General features: G+C 33.4%; 1 protein-coding gene across 4 annotated transcripts in view; it reads right to left on the bottom strand.

Annotated features, from left to right (window-relative positions):
• Positions 1 to 389: 389 nt before the first annotated feature.
• Positions 390 to 21,028, bottom strand: part of LOC122534953 — a 46,061-nt gene continuing 25,422 nt past the window's right edge. For 2 of the 4 annotated variants that reach the window (XM_043666056.1, XM_043666057.1), the window contains exons 3-4: positions 8,076 to 9,133; positions 390 to 3,922 (exon numbers count right to left, since the gene is read on the bottom strand). In XM_043666056.1, coding sequence (XP_043521991.1) covers positions 2,730 to 3,922; positions 8,076 to 9,133 — 2,251 coding nt within the window. In that variant the 3' untranslated portion in view covers positions 390 to 2,729. Of the gene's footprint in view, positions 3,923 to 8,075; positions 9,134 to 12,000; positions 12,504 to 17,523; positions 17,890 to 18,967; positions 19,986 to 21,028 lie in introns of those variants that run through there. The other 2 variants (XM_043666058.1, XM_043666059.1) reach the window with 2 other exon arrangements.

Below are 21,028 nucleotides of genomic sequence, written 5' to 3'. Positions count from 1 at the left end.
TCTTCGTTTCTTTTTAAAAACTTTCTTATACTATTTTATTGTATAATTGAGTATTTTGAAAGAATATATAATATGCATGTTAAAAGGTACTAAAAGGTATTGCTATTTGATACTGATAGATCACTTTAATATATAAAGATATTTAAAAAAAGGGAGGTATGCCAATGCTTCTTTGTTATATATATTTGTATAATATATATATATATATATATATATATATATTATAATATATATATTTATAACATTATATATATATTTGTTTATAATTTTGGCCAATTAATTATTATTAACTAATTATAACGTTCTGTATGTTACCATTCTAATACTATTCTAATATTTGTGAATAGAGAGATATTTAGAAAAAGGGGAAAAAGCAAATTTACACGTACGTTTCAAATGATCTTTATTACAAATAACATTTTCACAATTTACGCTAGAAGTCACGATGGCAGGTATCCATGTCCCGGAAGAACATGCGGAGCTACCACTCAATCGAGGTTTTTCTGCGCATTCCGTCTAAATAATATCAAAATAAATCGATTTGGTTCCCCCGTGCGGATTGATTGAAACACTGAAAACAGCTACCGATTTCGTGCAAACTTATTCTCGCGATCGACAGTGATTTTTTTTTAACTGGAAACGTTTCTATGTACAGTAGAACTTTATTTATACGATATTATTATTGTCAGGGTACAAATAGTTTATATAAGAGAAGTCCATTAATTTTCTCCTGTGTTAGTGATCTTTCTTGTTCATGTAACAACAGTTCAGGAGTTCAACCAGCAAGAATTCGTGTAATCGAATGTTAATAAAAATTTAGTCCAAATAAATCAAAGTAAATCAATATAAACGGAGTTCTACTGTACAAACATCGAGCTATTTACAATACCCTGGAAGCAATAAATATCAACTCTCTTAGTACTCAATATGCGAATCTCGCCGCAAATACTGAATTTTCTACTGAAAAGCAGTATTTTAAACGTGTTTGACAATGCAAATTGTAGATTACGATGCAGAAAAAAGTTGTAAGGCGCTAAGAGGGTTGAAGCTAACTTATTTCGACAAGGCACTTCTTTTCTTCGCAATTTTTCTTCTATTTCTCTTTATATTATAGTTACAAGTATCGTACATAAAATTTATTGTTTCCGCTATTTGTTGTTGATACAGTTGTACAGACTGTCGCATTAATCCATTGAAGACTATTTATTTGCAATATTTTTTTTCTCTTTCTTTTTTTGAAAGAATACCACTATATAATATTGTGATTTATTTCTTTTCATTTTATATTCAATTTTACGTACCATACAATGTTTCCCCAATAATGATACAGAATTTTTAACCACTGTATCAATACTTGATCTTTAATGGATTAATTTACCGAGATTGACATAATACTGGTAAATCTATATGGTTTTGTTTGAACATTGATGCTTTGTCAGGCATGGACGTAACTGATGTATGGCTTCAGTCACAATATCTTAACTTAACATTTAGTACGTACTAAATTGCAAAAAATATTCTCTCGACGGTTTTCTAGATACTCTTGTTACGTCTAGTCGATTTTCATACCTAAATCTATTATCAAGTATGCCAACTTTAAATAACTTAACCTTAGCTTTTCGTTCTTTCCTTTTTAATTCTGATTACTCAAATTTCAGTACTTACAATATCTCAATTCTAAAGTTTTACATTCTAAAGTTAGACCAGCGTATGCTTCACTCGCGGAATGACATCGTGAATATTTTTTTTTTTTATTCGAGCCTTTGAACAAAGACAGTTATACTCACGTTTCATTTCTAGATGATTAATTTTACTAAATTGGACACAATTTGATTGGCTCTTTCAATTGTTACACGTGAAAGCTCGTGACCGACCTGCGGTTTGGAGTGATTTACAATCATTGTAAAATGGCGAATCAGAAAATAATTGTGCGCGTATCTTCTACTTAATTTGTACAACGTAAATTTTGCAGATACTTATAGCATAGTTTGAAAAATGACGAGTATAAATTTTTTACAAATTTTCATCTTACACTGTAATATCTGGATTTTCTCACAACAACCAATTACAATTTTATATTATAATTTCAGTAAAATTGTGGATGATTCGTAAATTTGCAAAATTTATTAGTTTCTTTCTAATTTTACTATCGCACATGTTACTTGTTACATGCGACTTGCAAGATTTCGTTAAAATAATATTAGCTTGACTATGCTAATATTATGGCTATAATATATCATTAATCTGGCTAATATTGGAAAGAATCTGAATATAAAGAATAAATAGTACAAAATATTCATTTTTACCCAGAAGAATTTTAAGAAGCGACGACTGCATACATTCTAAGATATGTATATTGATTTTGCCAATTATCTAACAGAACTATATATCAGAACAAAAATGTGAGGATTTTAAATGAACCTGTTTGTACCTTTTACTCACTATTTGTAACAATATCTTTTAGATTTTACACGTTTATCCTTTCTCAATATTTAAATTTTCATAATTTAAATTATGAAATAATTAATTTGGATATTTTCCAAAAGCCTAATTTTAACAAGAACAATTCAAAGGAGTCCCGTGACTTTTGCATAAAATTAATAAAAAGTAAATGTTCAAATCCTCACATTATCAGCTAGAGGGTTGACTAACAACTTCGATCTTGCTTTGGAAAATACGCGAAACTCGATCTTTCTGTTCAATTGCACTGGCACTTAGAAGAAAGGCACTCAGACGCTCGTGTACGAGACTGTCTGCTTCCCGGCGACATTCTTTTCACCAAATTTACGAGAACCATGCTCGCTAGCTAAATTCTTCGATGCCTCGCTGTCCAACGAGCTGTTATCACTGTTACGTCCTGACAAAGCTTCGTTCACATCTTGAAGCTGCGCGTTCTCGTAACTTCTTCTGTTCCTCGCGATCACAGATTCATTGGGAATTTTTAGATCCCTCCTGACGTACTCGGGGCTGGAATTGCACTGCGTTCCTTCGTAGAAGCCCGACTCTGGCGACAGATCCGATATCGGCAACAAGTTTGAGGAATTCGATGGAACCGGAGACTTTGAAGGGGAAGCGTACCCGTTCGATGATAAATTAGGATGCGACAGTGAGGTACTACCGTCTTTAGTCAACGTCTCCTGCGGCTGATGCGACTTCGACGATTTCTCCATTTCTATTATCAATCTGTCGTCATTGGAGTTCAGTCTTCCTCTGGTGTCTGCGTCTTGGATTTCTTTGGACCCTTTCACGCAAATAGCCTTCCTCGTTGTATTGAAACACTCCTTGCCCTCCGCGTGTCTTCTGTTAACGGCAAAATTGTCCCTGTAGCCGGTCTCCGTCCCATTCTTATTGTCCCAAGGGATCAGTATATATTTCCTAGACCCGTTCAAATTTCTTCTAGATCCATCCAGAGACCTTTTATCCTCCTCCAAGCCTCGAATGACGTTTCTGTGATAGAGGCTTCTCTTGGAACTGTTCAACGATCTTCTTTCCTCATCCACGAGCGAATGCTTCCAGTTTTTCCGGTTGGTTGACTTTAGCAACAACGGGCTCCCCTCTCGCGACGTTTCTGGCTCCTCGAAGATGATCTCGCGGCTGTTCTTCAGGATTTCTCTGTTCACCAGTTCTGGCAAATGCTGTAGCTCGACCTCGCCCATCACTTGGATCCCGTCCGGGTCCAAATCCAGAATCTTGCAGTGGCCGTGGTCACGATTGGCAATCGCTGGCCCGTGATAGGACGAGTCTCTGTAAGAATTTCGACAAGTGGTCGCCTCGTCGGCGCTTGTCTCACTTCTGCCGCTGTCCACGTACGTTAAATGGTGATTTGGATGGTGGTGATGATGATTTAGGTGAGAACGGTGACCACAGTGGCACTGGCTGTCCTGACAGGATTCCGTTAGGAAATCCTCGTCGATTATCATACCTGGAAAATAGCCTTCTACTTAGAGGATTCTAATTTTTTTCGCCTCCTCGACTGTGTGAACGAGAGGATTTTGTTTTTTTTAAGGATTTTATAAATCTCGATGGTCAATTGTACGTGTTACGATGTAATCTCCTTTCTCGAAGAATTATTTTCTTATTGTCTTAGGATTACCTTAACCTCTTGCGCTGGAATGACGTGAACTTTTTGCCCCAAATTGCAACACTTTCTCAGTTTTAAGTATATTTAAATGTAACCCAGGCGAAACAAATAATGAATAAGTTTATTACTTCTTAATAATTTTTATACAGTGATATCATAAGCGACGAATTGTTATATACGGTTCGGTCACTCGTTATGGTCCGCGAATCAGTTGCCAGCGCAATCGGTTAAGAGAGCCAACAAATACCAGTTTGCTTAACTCTTCGTAAACAAGCGTTTATTTCACGCTCTATAATTAAATTTAGTGGTTCGTAACTTTTTGATTATTCTAGACTTTGACGAAATGTAAAAGAATTCTGAGACACTTACGAATATTTTAAATATCTTTCGATAGAAAGAAAAAACTGGAAAAGGGAGATATTCGAGGAATTGAAATTTCGCTTGTTCCTTCGTAATTCAGTTTGCTTACGAAGAGTTAACCCTTTGCTGTCCAAGCATTCGACACTTTATCTCAATTAATTTATTCAACAAGTGAGATTCGAAGATGTTTATAATTTGGTATTCTCATATTTTCATATCATCATTATATCATTAAGTTAAATTACGATGAGAAAGAGCATGTTTCGTGGGTTAAGATTGAAAGTAACGTGAAATTCAATTTGATGTAGGATTGCAAAGGGTTGTTAAAGATGATTCAGTAGATATGTGGTATCAGCGATTGTTTTGTACTTGTATATGATAACCCTTTACCGAAGAACGTCTCGATCATATCGCGGAACAGTTTCCGACGGGAATTAGGACAATACGAAAGACAGACATAAGCGCAAGACGGACAGGCTAACAGCATTTATATCAGCAACAGAAAATTTATTGTGGAAACTTTAGTTCGTCTTAAATTACGGTAGTGCTTCGCTAAATGGGATCAATTATCGAGACATATCTAATTTCAGAAAGTCTTGAATACATGTTTTTTTTCTCTTTTGTTTATTCTATAAACAAAAACTCACGAGAGCATCATAGGTATCAATGAAATTCCAAAATATAAGTTCTATTCAGACACTTTTGCAAAACAAAGCTATACAAGGTGTTCAATAATAGACGGACCAATATTTATTTGGTATGAAGAATCCAAAATATCTCCACAGTTTAACCTCTTGTCGAGAATTTTTTGTCCCAAAATTGCAATATTTTCTCAGTTTTAAATACATTTAGGTATAACCTAGGCAAAACAAATAATAAATTTATTACTGTTCAATAATTTCTATTGTTCAAGAGGAAAGCGACGTATTACTGTATACGGTTTGGTCACTCGTTACGGTCCGCAAACCAGTTGTCAGCGCAAGTGTTTAACAAAAAATTCTCTACGCAAAGAAATATAAGATAACTGAAACGAATGTGACGATATCAATCAATGACATGAATCAATGATAAATATCATTAATTAACAAAGCCTTGAACGTGATTTTGTTAGTTTTTGTTTTTGTTTTATCTTGGTTTGTAGAAATATCTTACACGTTATTGAACACTTTGTTTAATAGCAACGGAAGTAAATTAGAAAAGTTCCAAAAACTATCAGGGGATATACATAGTGACGGAAGCCAAATTGATCGATAACTTATTCTCAAAAAATAAATAACTTACTTTTATAAATCTACCGAACAGAACTAAATAAGTAACAGCTACGTAGAAATCTGTTTTACCTTATAGAAATTACACCGAACACTCCATTTTGGATATTTTCGTTTATACGCTTAACTTAACGGAATTTTTTCATCTGTAAATTCATAATAAACGCATGAAAATTTACAGTCCGATCGCCACGTTTTTCACTAATTTACGGGGCTGATCAATCCAGCTTCTGAACCCAATTAACGAAGCAAAAATCGGGGCCAATTAAACGCGGTGCTACGGCACACACCGTCATCGCTTATCGTTACGTCCAAGATGACGAGAATCTGTCTCGGTATATCCTCCGTACGATATTATTTCCCTCTCTATTTCAGTCTGTTCGTTCTACATTTCCCTTTCGAAACGGGGACACGTTTCCCCGGGTCAGTGGACACGCTCAGACACCCGAGCTCTCGTCGATCCATGGAATGTCAATTTGATGTTTCGGTGATCCGTGGGAAGAGTGTCCTTGAGAGGCAAGGAACTCCGGGGCGTCTGCTTGGTCGCTGGTCAATATCACTGGCGCGGATTTCGGCTCGCTAGGAATTTTCCGTAGACCTCCATCTACGATATACACCAGCACCAACAGGGTCAGAGAGACATTGAACAAAACTCGTTCGCAGAGTTGTCGACACGTATTAAAGGCTTGTCGTGTTGGTAACATGCAAAGGCTTTGCAGCGTTGCTTCGAAGCTTAAAGCGCGAGGCTGTAAGAGGAGATAATGGAGGCAAGCACGAGGCAGGCAGCTGACTCGATATCGATTAGTTTGATTCGCGTGTACATCCCAATTAACGCACGTGGCCGGCCTTGTTTTATCATTAGCTGTTGTTTTGCAACGTGTTATTGGCCAACGCATCGCGGAAATTTTTAATTACACCGGACATTCCGCTCTAGAAAAAAAATTGAATGGCCTTAGTGTCGTTGACGTACGTCGTAATGAAACACGGGTGAGCTGTATGATTTTACATTGAGTTTCGCAGTGTCTGATTTTAATGTAATACGTGAGGTACGATATGGAGCTGGGAAGAAGTATCGTGGGATGATTAACTATTTTGTAGGTATTCTGTTGGTCTCGCAAAATGAAAATATCTCGTTAGAGATTGAAGTTATAGAAAAAAAAGAAAAATATTCTTGTAAAAGTTGTTGGATATAAAAGAGCACATTATGTGATATTTTTGTGGATGGAGCGGTGGAGCAGATGTTTTTAAATGGATTCATATAATTTTGAATGCAGTAATCAATTTATTTAAAAAAAAAGATATTAATCTATTTAAGTTGGAAAACTATTGGTTTAGGAAATAATTTTTGATTCTTTTTAAGTTTGCGAAAGAGGAAGGAAAAATATGAGCGATATTCTTGTGTTTATGTTGTCCCTGTTTCTCATGCGATAAAATTGACATCTTGTGTATGATCTTGTTTTTATATACGTGATGTTTTCAGTTTGCATGATCGTATTAATCTGACATAACCAATTGCATTCTTCTCACGGGACTTTTTTCCAACTCCATGCAGTACGTGTGATAAGAAAGTAATGAGACTAATAAAAAATAAAATATATTAATATTTGCGAAGAGTATAATTGAATAACAATAACGCCAATAACAATGAAATAATTTAAATGTCAATCATATAAAAATCCACTTGATTCATTTCCACAGTCAAACTTTACATTATATACTGGCCGAAAAAAATAAGAAAACTTTTTTCCTCGAAAATTGTAAAAATTTAAACATCTCTAAAAGAGATAAATTAATAAATTTTTTTCACGATTACATTCATCATGATTTTGAAGATTGATTTCATCGTTATTGATTCAATTATGTTCTTCATTGTACGTAAAATAAAACATATATTTTTTTATTTCTTCCAAAATGTGATTTTCACTTTAATTTTTCCGCTGATTAAAATACCAGTTACGCAAAACAAATGATAAGTTTTACTCGTAATATTCACTGAAAAGTGAAAAAAAACAAGATAAAAAACTAATCTTTCGTTATACTAATTTAACATGTATGAAGATTTAAATATTTTCCTTCTCATTAAACAATTCGATTAACAATAAACATCACCTGAGATTCAGTCTCATTATTTTTATCATACCGTGTACAGAAAATGAACGTGAGATTCAAAAATCGCCAACGCAGCTAACTAGTCGCTAAATCTAAATATATATACACATATTTAATTTGTTTTTTTTTTTTAAAAACTCGTCCTACGAAAAAAAAGAACACCAAAAAAATAAAACTAAACAGACGAAGAAAAATAAAATTCCAATCCCAACTATTTATTTATGTTCATTCTCTAAAAATCGTCTGAACCCACTTACCGTTCCCATGACGAAGCTCCTCCTGCACCTTGTAAAATTCCGCGAGTTCCCTGCCGGAGCACAGAGGTGTCCCGACTTGCGCGGTGCTGTTGAACAAGGAGTAATCCACCTCGTAGCCCTGTCTCTCCTTCGAGTACGTGACCATCGGCTCGAACCTGTGCCCCCAGAGAATCTCCTGGGGCAAGTAACTAGATCTAGCCTGGGTAGTTTGCCCCGTCGATTCTATCGTGCCCTCGAGGATGGCCACGATCTCGAATCTCTCCGTCAGCATGTCCTCGGCGGACATATTGTAAAACGGAGATTCCGCGTTGATTCTGTGAACGATGGTAGTGGGCCAGATAAAGAACAGGTTTCCATTCTGGCCGTCGGTGCCTACGGCCAACTCCTGTTGATTCTGCGACAGTACCTCGCCTTCCTTGGTGGTCCTCGACCTAATTAACTGCGCCCTGATCGCCGCTCCAATTATGTGACTTTTCCTCATGTCACCGACGCGGAACATCAAACAGAGTTCGCCATCTCTCTGACAGATGACGGCGTTTCGTGAAAAGAGCAACGTTTGAGTTCTCTGCTTGGGCCTGCTCATCTTCGCGAACACTATCCCGACCATGAACGCTTGGATCATCACGCCGACGATGCTCTGGATGCACATGACGAAGATCGCCTCGGGGCACTCCTCGGTGGTGCCACGGCTCCCGTAACCGATCGTGTGCTGCGTTTCGATGCTGAACAGGAAGCAGCTCGTGAAGGAGAAGATGTTGTTGATGCAGGGTGTCCAGTTGTTCTCGATCTGATACGGCGGCAGGTGGTCCTTCTCGAAGTCACCGTGGCTGAACGCGATCAGCCACCAGATCACCGCGAAGCCCAGCCAGGAGAGCACGAAGCTCAGGCTGAAGCACAGCAACATCCATCGCCACTGCGTGTCCACCAGGGTCGTGAATATGTCCCGTAGGAAGCGTAACGAACGTCTGGAAATTCGGGACTGGAGCACGTTGCACTCGCCGTTTTTCAATACGGCGCGACGACGTAACTTTCGCGTTGGCCATGCTCTGTACCGGCTCCTGCAAGTTGGAATCACGATCATTCGTTGTTTGCATTTGAAAGCAGAATTTTGAGAATTTTGTTGTACGTTATGTACAGGATGGCCACCTAAATATCTTTTCGAATTGTGACGATGTGAAAACTAGTTTTTTGCCTAACAACGGTATCCGAAAGGCTAATAACTGGTAAGAATATCTTTTTCAAGGACTTTTCGAGATCATTGAAGTTTTTTATTTCATATAATTATATATTTTTTTGTTATATCGTAAAATAATAATTTTTTTTATTATATGGTAAAAGATGCGAAAATTTGAGTTTTACCTCTAATAAAATATATATATATGAAAAAAATAAAAAAATATATATATGAAAAACATCAATGATCTTGAAAATTATATGAAAAAAACATCAATGAAAAGTCCTCGAAAAAAATATTCTTACCAATTATTAGCCTTTTCTTGATACCATTCATTTTAGGCGAAAAATAGTTTTCACATCATCGCAATTCGAAAAGATATTTAGGTGGCTTCACACAATGAACTACCCTGTACAGGGCATCTGATGGTTATGTTAGGCTAGATGATACAATCGGTATTGATGCAAAGAGTGATTCGACATACAAAAAAAAAAAAAACAAGTCGAAAAGAAATAAAAAGAATAAAACTTTTTCATTTAAACCTTTATTTCTGAGAAAATCGAGTCCAAAAATTTGTTCAGTACGCGCACGTTTAATCAAGTCTCAACATCCGTGAATCTTTATTCATATATTTATGAATATACGACTGCCTTTATTAGTAACATTTATTAATATTTATTAACATTATACAGTCTACAATGAAATAGGAAGTTCAAATTTAATTAAGGATACGTTTAGCGAACAGATTTTCGAATTTGACCTCCTCAAAAACAGATTTTAACTTTAACTAGAAAAATGTTTTCTTTCTTAGGAGCTAATGGTAGTTGAGAATTTTAGATAACTCGAATGACGACAATGACGATAAAATAAGAAAAGTGTTTAATCTTTTATTACCTCAAAAATAATTGTGCAATGAGAAACTATTTAAATGAGAAGTATCAGTGTAAGATTCACTGTAATAGAAAAATTCATTAGTCATTGCAATCTCCGGACCTATTAACCATTACACATTTATTTGTGGGATCATTTTGTCGAATATTAAAAGTTAAAAAAAAGAGTACAACATGATTATGTATGCAAAGTCATTTCTAATTCTTAAATTAATAGTAAATTCTTGAACTAATAAAATTCCTGAAGATTAAGCACTTTCTTTTATTTTATGCCCTCATTCGAGTTATTTGAAATTATTAACTATTATTAGGAATGTCTACTATTAATGTTAATTAAAGAAATCCATGGGAATTGAGACATAGTTGAGTGCATATGTATCAAACAAATTTTCTCAAAAAACAAAGTTTTGAATGAAACAATTTTATTCTCTTTTGATTTATTTTTTCACGTTACTAAGCATCTATTATTATTATAGACTTTTGTTCTCTGTATAATTGTAATAGACTTTTCTTAATTTTTAGTGTGTATGTATTTTGTTTATAACCGTTTGAGTGAGACATTTCTGCATTATGCTCTCGTAATTCATAATTCATGATCAATTGTAATTGAAATCAAGTCATTTAATTAAGAACAGACAGAAGCTTCAAAACAACATTGCAAATGAAGAACGCAACAAAGGAAAGAAATATATATTCTGCAAATCAGTAACAGAAATTAAAACATACTGTTTTTAATGGTCGCCAGTTTTAATGGATTATTTCTATAACTGATAATAAATAAATATATTATATTTATTATATTTATATACTATAATTTCGTATCATATATTTTATATACTGCATATCCCATTTTACATAAACATATAAAGAATCTTCTTTTTGTTTTAGTTTACAAAAATTATGAATTCGATTATGGAAAAAAATGCAAAGCTATGACAATCATTTGTCATGATGAAGGTTTATGGCCATTTAATAAGATGATTATAGTACTCCTTATAAGAATGATAATCGTTTTAATTGAAATATTTGTTTTAATTGAATTACACTTATAAATAAATGCCGGATACATTTCTCGGTAGCATTTTTATTAATTTTAAAGCAATCAGTTAATCGAAAATTTTTGCAGCACGCGTTAGTGAACAGAATTACATTATTTTTTTTTTAATGACTATTGACTCTGAGTTTACGTAAAATAGCAATCACATTTGCACATTGATTATTTAACGATGACATTGCCTTACACTGAAGTTACTACTGTCGTATTGTTGGACAGACAGACACGTGAGACGCGCTTCAAAATTGTTATCAACGTTTCGTCGACTTTGTACATACAACGTAACATCGCTCTTCGCGGCGACCTTGCAGGATTTGAATAACAAATTCTAGTTAGGTGTTTATTGCAACGCATCCAATTGCATTCCTTATTTAATATTCGTTATGAAAATTTAATGAACGATTTGCAAATCGTGTTTTTTTTTTTTGCGATGTACATGTTTTGTGAGATGCATAGACTTATTAGAATTCAGAGACACGTTTTTATTATGCTAAGCGGATGATCGTCCGTATGGAGATGGCGGAGGATGGAAAATTTTGTTGTGGAATTTGTTTCAAGTGAACGCTCCAAACCTTTATTTTTTGTCGAACGTACAAAATTTTACTTTCTGGCTGCTTGAACGTTTCTTCTGTACGCATGAATTTTTACTCTCTGTTTATGTGGAAATTTCTTTTAGAGGCATAGGTTTTTGTTTCAACCGCTGTTTCTTGACGATTTTTTTCACACGCGCATGAATTTTTATTTTTTGTCGATGTGAATATTTCCTCCGTATTTTCATTTTTCTATCGTATCGAGAAAAGTACTCACGATGGATTTCTTCGCATTTTACACGATCCCTCTTGAACCTTTCCATGACAAAGTATCAATCAATCGTCTTAACAGTTCACTGATTATTCCTCTCGATGACACACGCACAATCACAAACGGATATTTACAATCATATTTACAATCCCTTACACCAAGCTTCACTTTGAAATTCTCCAAAAGACAAACAACTATTTTTATTTATTTGTTCAATTTCCATTTCGGAAACTGTGTGCAACTTATCCCTCGTAACTACGATCGATTAAATTTCCATTAAAGAAAATAATTCTCACTAATTGTAAAGAACTCGAATAGTTATTTCATCGCTGTTAATAATTAATATTTTTGCTTAAAGCAAAATTTCTTGGCCAGTCATCGATAATTCGAACGAACTGCGATTCGAGGCACAAAGCTGATAGATCCGATTTGGAAACTGACGAGAACCGTGCGTATGGCAAACCGTAAAACGACTAGTAGAATACATCGACGCGACCAGTTCGATGATCTGTCTGAGACCTTCGCGTTCGCCACCCTTTCATATGGCCAAAAGGAAGTCGCCATTTTGACTCCGTACGATAACCGAGCAACTGTTATCTACCAATTTATTTATTACCACGCGTAAATTAATAGCCGACACGCGGTGAACTCCGCGATCTCGTTTGTTCGTCCATTCGTCCATTCGTCCATCTACCTTTAAGATCGACCCACCTATTTCACAATGTTAATAATTTGTTAGTATCAACATTTGTTGCTTGCAAAAAGCATGGAACAAGGAGAGAAAAATAGATAGAACGATAAATAAGAGAGGAGACTAATATTGACGCAGATAGTTCGTAGAACGTGTTTAATCCATTGAAGATTATAACGTTACAAATACTTTAATTTCTTTTAATTTCATCAAATTACGATATATAAGTGAACAAATAGCGAAAGTAAAGATTAAGGAAATCCTTGGAATTCTTTTATTTAACAACAAAGTTAGGGAAACAGAATTTCAAATAAGATATTGATCTTTACTGGATTAAATAAATTAAAATATTGATCTTTATTAGATTAAATAAATTAAAATATTGATCTTTATTAGATTAAATAAAGTAGAGAAATTATTTTTAAATGTCAATAGTGTTGTAGAAATATTTAGCATTCGAGCCATAGAAAGTGTGATGAAACTTAGAAAGGAGAAGAACATGATTTCTGCACAACTAGATCATGTACAAAAGTATAGAAATTTAATTTCTGTAAAATGTCAGAAAAGGATAAAAATTGGAAATTAATTTACCAGATAGTTCTTTAATAAATCAATGACAATGTTATGCATTGATATCACTATGTCCATCATGTTCTTCTTTTCTATCTCTTCAAAGTGATAAGATGGGAACAAATGTAATAAATATTCTAAACGTATTTGTACTATTTATAGAATACATGGATTGTACCTGAATTATAACGAATGATAAGCAACAAGTGTGTTTGAATGTCATAAATGCACTGGCTTTTCTTTAACGATTGTGTAAACAAGGGTCTACTGATAGAGGAACAAAAATATTTAATTGAAAAATCTATTTTTAATAATATAATTAGATGATTTATCATGTGAATAACAAGAAACTTCTATAAATAAGGAATTAAATTGAATGAAGATAAATCAGTGTTACGTAATTAAGTTGATTTCATTTTTTATAAATATAAATGAAGATCAATTAGCAAATATTTGTTACTTTTTTGATTTTTACATCACTTAGTCACTTAGTGATTAAAAAAAAGTATTTTAACATGAGTTTGCTAAATGTGCAAAAATATTTTAAAAATAAGTGATAAATACTAATCACTGTAATACTACTAAATACTACTAATAAAGTGAGAAGTTTCGTATAAAACTACAACAATCAAAGACAATTATAACTATTACTATCAATATTTTCTAAATGTCCAAGAGCAAAAGTACATATTTATGATATAACTAATTTTTAATAAAAATATGACTTAAATATAATACAAGATCTCTAAATACAGATTTTATTACAAAGTCAAACATTGGTAATTAGTCTTCATTAACGAATTGAAATATAAGTCAATACTTATGGTTTGGATGCTCGACAAGTGTTAAATCATTCTGAATGAGATATTACATGACTTTGAGAAATTTGTCGAGATAACAGTTGATCTAGGTTCTATTGCTATCAGGGAACAGACGATAAGAAATAGTTGACAATAAAGATAATTTTTATCCTTCATCTATTTTTCTGGCGAGAACAAATGAAGTGAAATGATCAAAATAGTCTGATTATCTAGATTGGGCTTTGAAAATTAATTTCAAGGTTGTTTGCCAGTTTTCTTCCGAAATATCCAACGACTGATAAATAAGTATTCGTTGAATTAACACATAGCGGAGCTGAGGAAGAAGACAGCGATGCGAGTCTAATTGGTTGTTATAAATAAATTTAATGCAATCTTAGATGTAAGACTGAGCTCAGACAGACAGTAAAATTGTCGTGACAGTGTGATATTTGAATAAGGATTTGAGAAATAAAAAAAATGCATGTAACATGGTAATAATTGTAATATGGTATATATTGATAAGAAGGGAATCTGTTATATAACACAAAGGAGTAATATATATGTGATAATGATAATTTAATTGTTTTATTATAATGTAAAACGATATATAGTAAAAAAAGATAAAACGTCATGTTATTGTCATTAATAAGCTAATTCTAAATCAGGGAAATCAAACCTTTTAGAAGTATCTCGAATTCTATACCAATTTTATTTTTCATACTTTCAAAATCTCTATTTTATATTTTGTTGCTTTTGATCATTTTAATCAAGTTACGATTACTAATGGATTTCACTAAAAAAAAAAAAAAAAGTAAATAACATCCAGTATAGCAGTTCGTAGCAGAAAAAATCATGTAAGCAATGTAATGCAATACGTTCATTGATACAGAAATCAATTACAGAATGACTTTTTTCTTTGAATGCTTTTGAAAGAAAAAGCAAAATTCTTAAATTGAAGATTAGATCTTTATTCACATTTTCTTTATTTGAAATGTAACAAACATTATTTAATGAAAATTAACAAAGAAAAATGCGTGATTAATAAGCGAGCTAATTTCCAAACTGATTAGACTGACGATTTTTACCAATCCTGTATTGATTCTTCATTTGAAAATTATTTTTTACATTTTTATTATTTACATTGGCAGATGACATCATCGAATAATAAAATCAAAATTGAATAAATAATGAGTATGTATTCCGATTATTGTTCACTGTCTCGTGTACTCGTCGTCAGTCCTAATTAATCTAATCACAACAAGAAACAAACGAAATAAATTCTATAATCGCATGCACATTGGCAACGTCGGTATTCGTCAGTCGCATTATTTGAAATTCAAGCCAGCTTGTTTTTTGTTCCATCGGCCGCTCGACATTTATAACGGAAGCGAGCAATTTCATGGTAATTTTCTATTACAATTTGTGAAATAGAAGATCAGCCTGCCTTGTGAATTAAATGGGCCGACATTGTCGAAAACATCTTAGAAATTTATCGATCATTATCGACTGATATTGATATTGGACACTTTCGCATTGTCGTCCGACGATTTTTGTCGCTATAATGATATACTTATTGTTAGTTCATGTATGGGGATTCTCGTGAATAGTCGATCCTCTGGGATAGTTTCGGGAGTTTTGAAAATTTTTCGACAACCTAATTGTTGTTTAAAGACTTTTCAATTGTTTTTTTCTGTGACTTTCAAAAGCCAAATTATGAAATTTATTTATTCACTTGTTATTTAAATTATTAACATCTTGCGCTGGAATGACGTCGAGAATTTTTTGTCTCAAATTGCAAACATTTTCTCAGTTTTAAGTATATTTAAATGTAACCCAGACGAAACAAATAAATTCATTACTTCTTAATCATTTCATACCGACGAGTTCAAAAGAAGAAGAAAGCGACGAATTATTGTATGCGGTTCGGTCACTCGTTATGGTCCGCAATCAGTTGCCAGCGCAAGGTGTTAATCATAGAATTGTAAAATTTGGGCCAGTAGGAAACGTGCACTAGATATGTATGTAATGAACACTCTATTCAAGACTCCCGAAACATTCGAGAATATTGGCCATTCACAGGAATCTCAACAACACTTGGCAACTCGATATAAAATTTCTCTTGGGTTCCCAATAATTTTGAGATCTCGCGTACTTTTAGTGACAGGCCAACGACACGCCATAATCCTGATGTTTGTTTGATAATGAATTCAGTCTAAAGAGAGATCTATTGACAAAAAATGCCAAAAATTGACAAACAAACGAGATAATACAACACAGGGTGTTATTAAATATTGGGAGACAATCACTTTTTACTAATCTTCTTTTTAGTTCCATATATTTAATATCTAACATTCTAGTTTCATGAAACATTAATTATTAATCAATATTCTCAGTAATCATTTAGACGTCTGATTTAAATGCTAATTGAAATCTTGAAATGCTAATTTGTTATCAAGGTAACAAGACGCCTTTGTTTTTTCTTCCTTCCATGTTCTTCCCCTTCTTCTCTTAGGCAACTTATTTATCAATTATTTTTGTGAATTACTTGAAAATTCTAACAATTTTATTTCTTTTTAAAGAGAGCTAATCATTTTTTAAAAAATGAGCATTTGAGGTAGCAAGTGCAACCTTCTGATTCTAAATAATTATCATATTGAATAAGCTCTAAAATCTGAATAATTTTCAAATTGTGTTTACTATGCAGAAATGAAAATTCCCTAAAAGGAATGAAGGTCTGGCAGATCGTTTCAACATAAGAACACCTATCGACCAAAAGAAAAATTTTATAAAGATGTTTCTAAGCTACAATTTGAAAATAATTAATTTACTAATATCATTTTAATTACTAAATTGTCACGTAACAGAGTTCAGAGATTTTTATATCAATTTACAGAAACGAGATATTTTCATTTCTCAAATGGCCTGAGACTTCATAGCTTTTAAACATGGCCGATTGAAGATCATATCTATGAGTCATTCCGAGATTTTAGATTCAGTTGTACACTTCAACTTTTAAGAGTACAATGGTATCTCATTTCCTTTACCATTAATTAAATTACAGTCTTATCATTTTCAAGATTTGAAAAAATATAAGCAACGAATCTTTTGAATCAATAAACGCAGAATATTTTACAAAAATGAAATTGGACTGATTTTACAGCACTGTGATTCATGGCTCTTCGTGTAACAGATTACTGCTTGTGAAATATCTATTCATTAATTGTTTTAGTATTGTGTCGTTTGAATAATCGAGGGTAACCAGTTATAACCAGAAATATAGTCGTTTGTCGAATTAACTTGTCAGCCATAAATGTACCTGCACAGATACGTACAAGTGGACTCCAAATGTCGGTATGTTATTAATTCAGCGGTAATTAATGCATAATCCCACGATTTCTTAATATGGAAGCCAATTACGCTGTTCGATCGCTCATCACGTTAAATATAGTTGAAATACCATTTTTTTACCTGCTCTTAAACGAAGAATTCGTACTCTTGGACACTTTTACTATGACAGGTGCAGGTCCGTTCAACGATGGCAACAGATTTTGTTTTTCGCTTTTGTCCAGGGAGGTTGACGTCACGTTCGATTTTGGATCGTTTGCAACATTTCCATTCATTTTTACTCCTTCTTTTCCCTTTTTCGTTCAACACAAACACTCGCGGGATATTTGATTTCGAAGAATATCTTTTATTCAGAGATAATACCGCACAATGGTCTTCATATCTCGTTTGAAAGCTTTTACTTGAAGGATTCTTAATCACACAGGTAGTCAGCTTTATCACAGTTGCTCGTGAGATACTGTACGACGCACTTTGACGAAGCTGCAATTTCTTCAAAAAGATGTGCAACTTACCAACACGCGGAACAATTTGACTTCTACAGGTTGTACACTGCTGTTTGCAAACGAAAAACAAGATAGCCTACTGGCCACGTGCATTTTCAATTTCAGTTTGTACAGTGTTCAAAGTTTGGGATCAAGGATTGAATGAAACTGTTAACTTTTGCAAACAAGTGTCACCTATGTTTAATTTTTAAATCATTCCTTTTCAAATTAACTTCAAGCTAACTTTGTATGTTAACGTTACAGGGTTAAAATAATTAAATATAGGTGACACTTGTTATAGGTAAATAAGTGTCACCTATGTTTAATTTTTAAATCATTCCTTTTCAAATTAACTTCAAGCTAACTTTGTATGTTAACGTTACAGGGTTAAAATAATTAAACATAGGTCACACTTGTTATAGGTAAAAAAATGTCACCTATGTTTAATTTTTAAATCATTCCTTTTCAAATTAACTTCAAGCCAACTTTGTATGTTAACGTTTTAATTTTGTTACAACAATTATTTTGTAATTGATTATCTTTCTATATTAGATCTTGAGGCATCATATACTACTGAATAGATATTTATTGATAGAATATAAGAATCAAGAATATCCTTTAATTATCATTATTTAAAGCAAATTAGCAAAAAGAGAAAAAAAATCGTGACTTTTATCAATTTTGTCAATTTTGAAAAGAGTATTTTAAATTCTCTCTTTTTCCCTGGTATATACTTGTAAATTATTATATATTTATAAATAGAACTGTTTATGTTTCAACTTCGATGCTATATATCCTGTAACATTTTCCTTGTCACGACTTTTTCAGGGCAGAATGAACGTTTTCTAAAAATCTTTTTACGTTTGATGACAATGATAGTTCGTCGTCATTGCAATAATTTGAACGAGTTGTACAATTCTTAAAGAACAATCTGACGATAATCTGACATATTATTTCCTCAAAAAATTTAAAAATTGTACAAATTATTGCATGTTACGTAACAAGCTTGACTGTCGTTTCAAGCACGAAATTCGTAATCACCTCCCGTTCATTGGTTTCTCACTAGTTTCATTAATCATACTCACAATCAGACTAAAAATGTTTGACTTCTCTCTTTATAAATTATTTTACAACTTGGAACACTGTTGAGAAAACACCGGCGATCACTCCTACTTTCAAAATCTGATTTTTATGAATCAACCAAACTTATCGATCAAATTTGTCTTCGTTTGTTCAATGGCGATCCCATCAAATCCTTATAATCCACTTTTAAACCTCGAAGATTCGTCCAAGATTTCTTCAAGAAATTGAACTCTTTCTCATCCAGTTTGTTCCGTTCCAAGATCTCGTTTCATTTTACTGTGTATTGTCGCCGAGACGAAAAGGTTCGCGGCGCTCGCGGAATAATTGGACTAACAGTTGCATGAATGGGTGTCAAGTTTGATGGCGGAGGATCTACTGATGCGTGAGCAATGATGTAGGACGTCTTATAACAGCCGACACCTGGCCAGCGGTCTTCACTTATCAGCTACTAACAATAACGTTTGCTCTTTTCATTTGCGAGAAAATGGACTGATTACGTCACGCGGAATTCTTTTTTTCTTGATCTTTATCAACGACGATCGAGACGTTTCGCCGGCCGCACTTTCGAGTCTCTTTCCTTTAGAATCGCGACTGATTATCACAAATTCTTAATCAAGCTCTTTACGTCTTTCACACTTCCTCTTGTTAACTTCAGTTTCGAACGAACACCGACTACACTTTGGAGAATTTTTCTCACAACTGTTGTCCTGCTTCTGACTATCATTCGATCTCGATGCTACAGCGCTCGAACCTTCCTGGTGCGCGAGAGCGGCATCGAGTCTACTATTATTTGTTTTTATTGCCGCGACGAAAGCACAAACTCTCGTCGGGAGATCCGGTGAAAAACAACGTTCATGTGACACACTGAATGCCTCCTTCAATTAGCATTATCTGTTTCTCGCTTATAGCGCGGTGCACTCGGTTCACCGATAACGTTTTCCACGAGCGTGTCATCGCAAAGCGACAAATTTCAGCGAGAGCAAACCAAGATTCGCGATGCTCCGCCGACTTTGACTTCGTTTGACTGATTGAAAGTCCGGGGGCATGTCTTATCACCGGGCAGCCATCTCCTTATCGGCGACGTTCTTGACGAACCGTCGTGCGAAATCACCGATCGTGTGTTTTCAACTCGTACGGCGCTTTGCTTGCAAATTTTTTTCACAGTTTTGTCGAACTTTCCAGTATCGGTAGTTAATTTTATCTCCGGGACGGTTGGAGATCGGTGTTTGTTCGAATTCGAGGAAATTGCTCCATACGTGGAGATAGATAGATATGCGATGTTTTAGCATCGAAAGGTTAGAAGTTGTTGGAGATTTCTTTTTACGAGTTCGATATTTCGAATTAATAGGTTTGATAAACTTTTACTGTTGATACGAATGCGTAATTAGCACGTACGTCGCGGACAAAATATTTCAAATATTATTTACAATGTCAGATTGTACAGTTTAAATAAAATAAGTATTTTCAATTTTGACGTAACATATCTTCATTTCAATGATCATATTATGTATAAATTAAATTTATTAAAAAAAACTAGATATTAATAAATACATTTAATTTCTAAATATATATTTATTTTTTTATTTAACAAAATATATATATATATTTATTTAGATCATTTACTTTCGAGATAATTAAAAAATTTTATTTATTTATTTTTTTAAAAATTCATTTTTATTATTTTTAACTGTAAATAATACTATTAATTTTTAATTATTACTAAAATATATTTTTATTATAAAATTTTATTTTATTATACTAATTTTAAGTTATATAAAGCATAAAATATTTTAATCTCGTACGTATTTGAAATATATTCTTTAGTTATGAGAATAAATTGAAGAAACAATTGAAATCAGTGGAATGTTTGCTCCAAGTATTGCAATTTATCAACATTTTAATAAATTTGTATGACAATAGTTGTACGATACGTTTATAAGTATCTGTAACACAATGATATGAATATCCTTATTCCAACATTATATTGATAAGTACATATAGAGTATATATACGTTTCTTCCAGTTTGTTCAGAAACATACGTTTCAAGTCTTACCACATTAAT

This window comes from Frieseomelitta varia, unplaced genomic scaffold (genome assembly GCF_011392965.1).
Source record: "Frieseomelitta varia isolate USP_RPSP 00005682 unplaced genomic scaffold, Fvar_1.2 scaffold_650, whole genome shotgun sequence".
Classification (NCBI taxonomy): domain Eukaryota; kingdom Metazoa; phylum Arthropoda; class Insecta; order Hymenoptera; family Apidae; genus Frieseomelitta; species Frieseomelitta varia.
The sequence above is the reverse complement of the archived record's forward strand: the minus strand, read 5'-3'. Positions and strand labels throughout refer to the sequence as shown.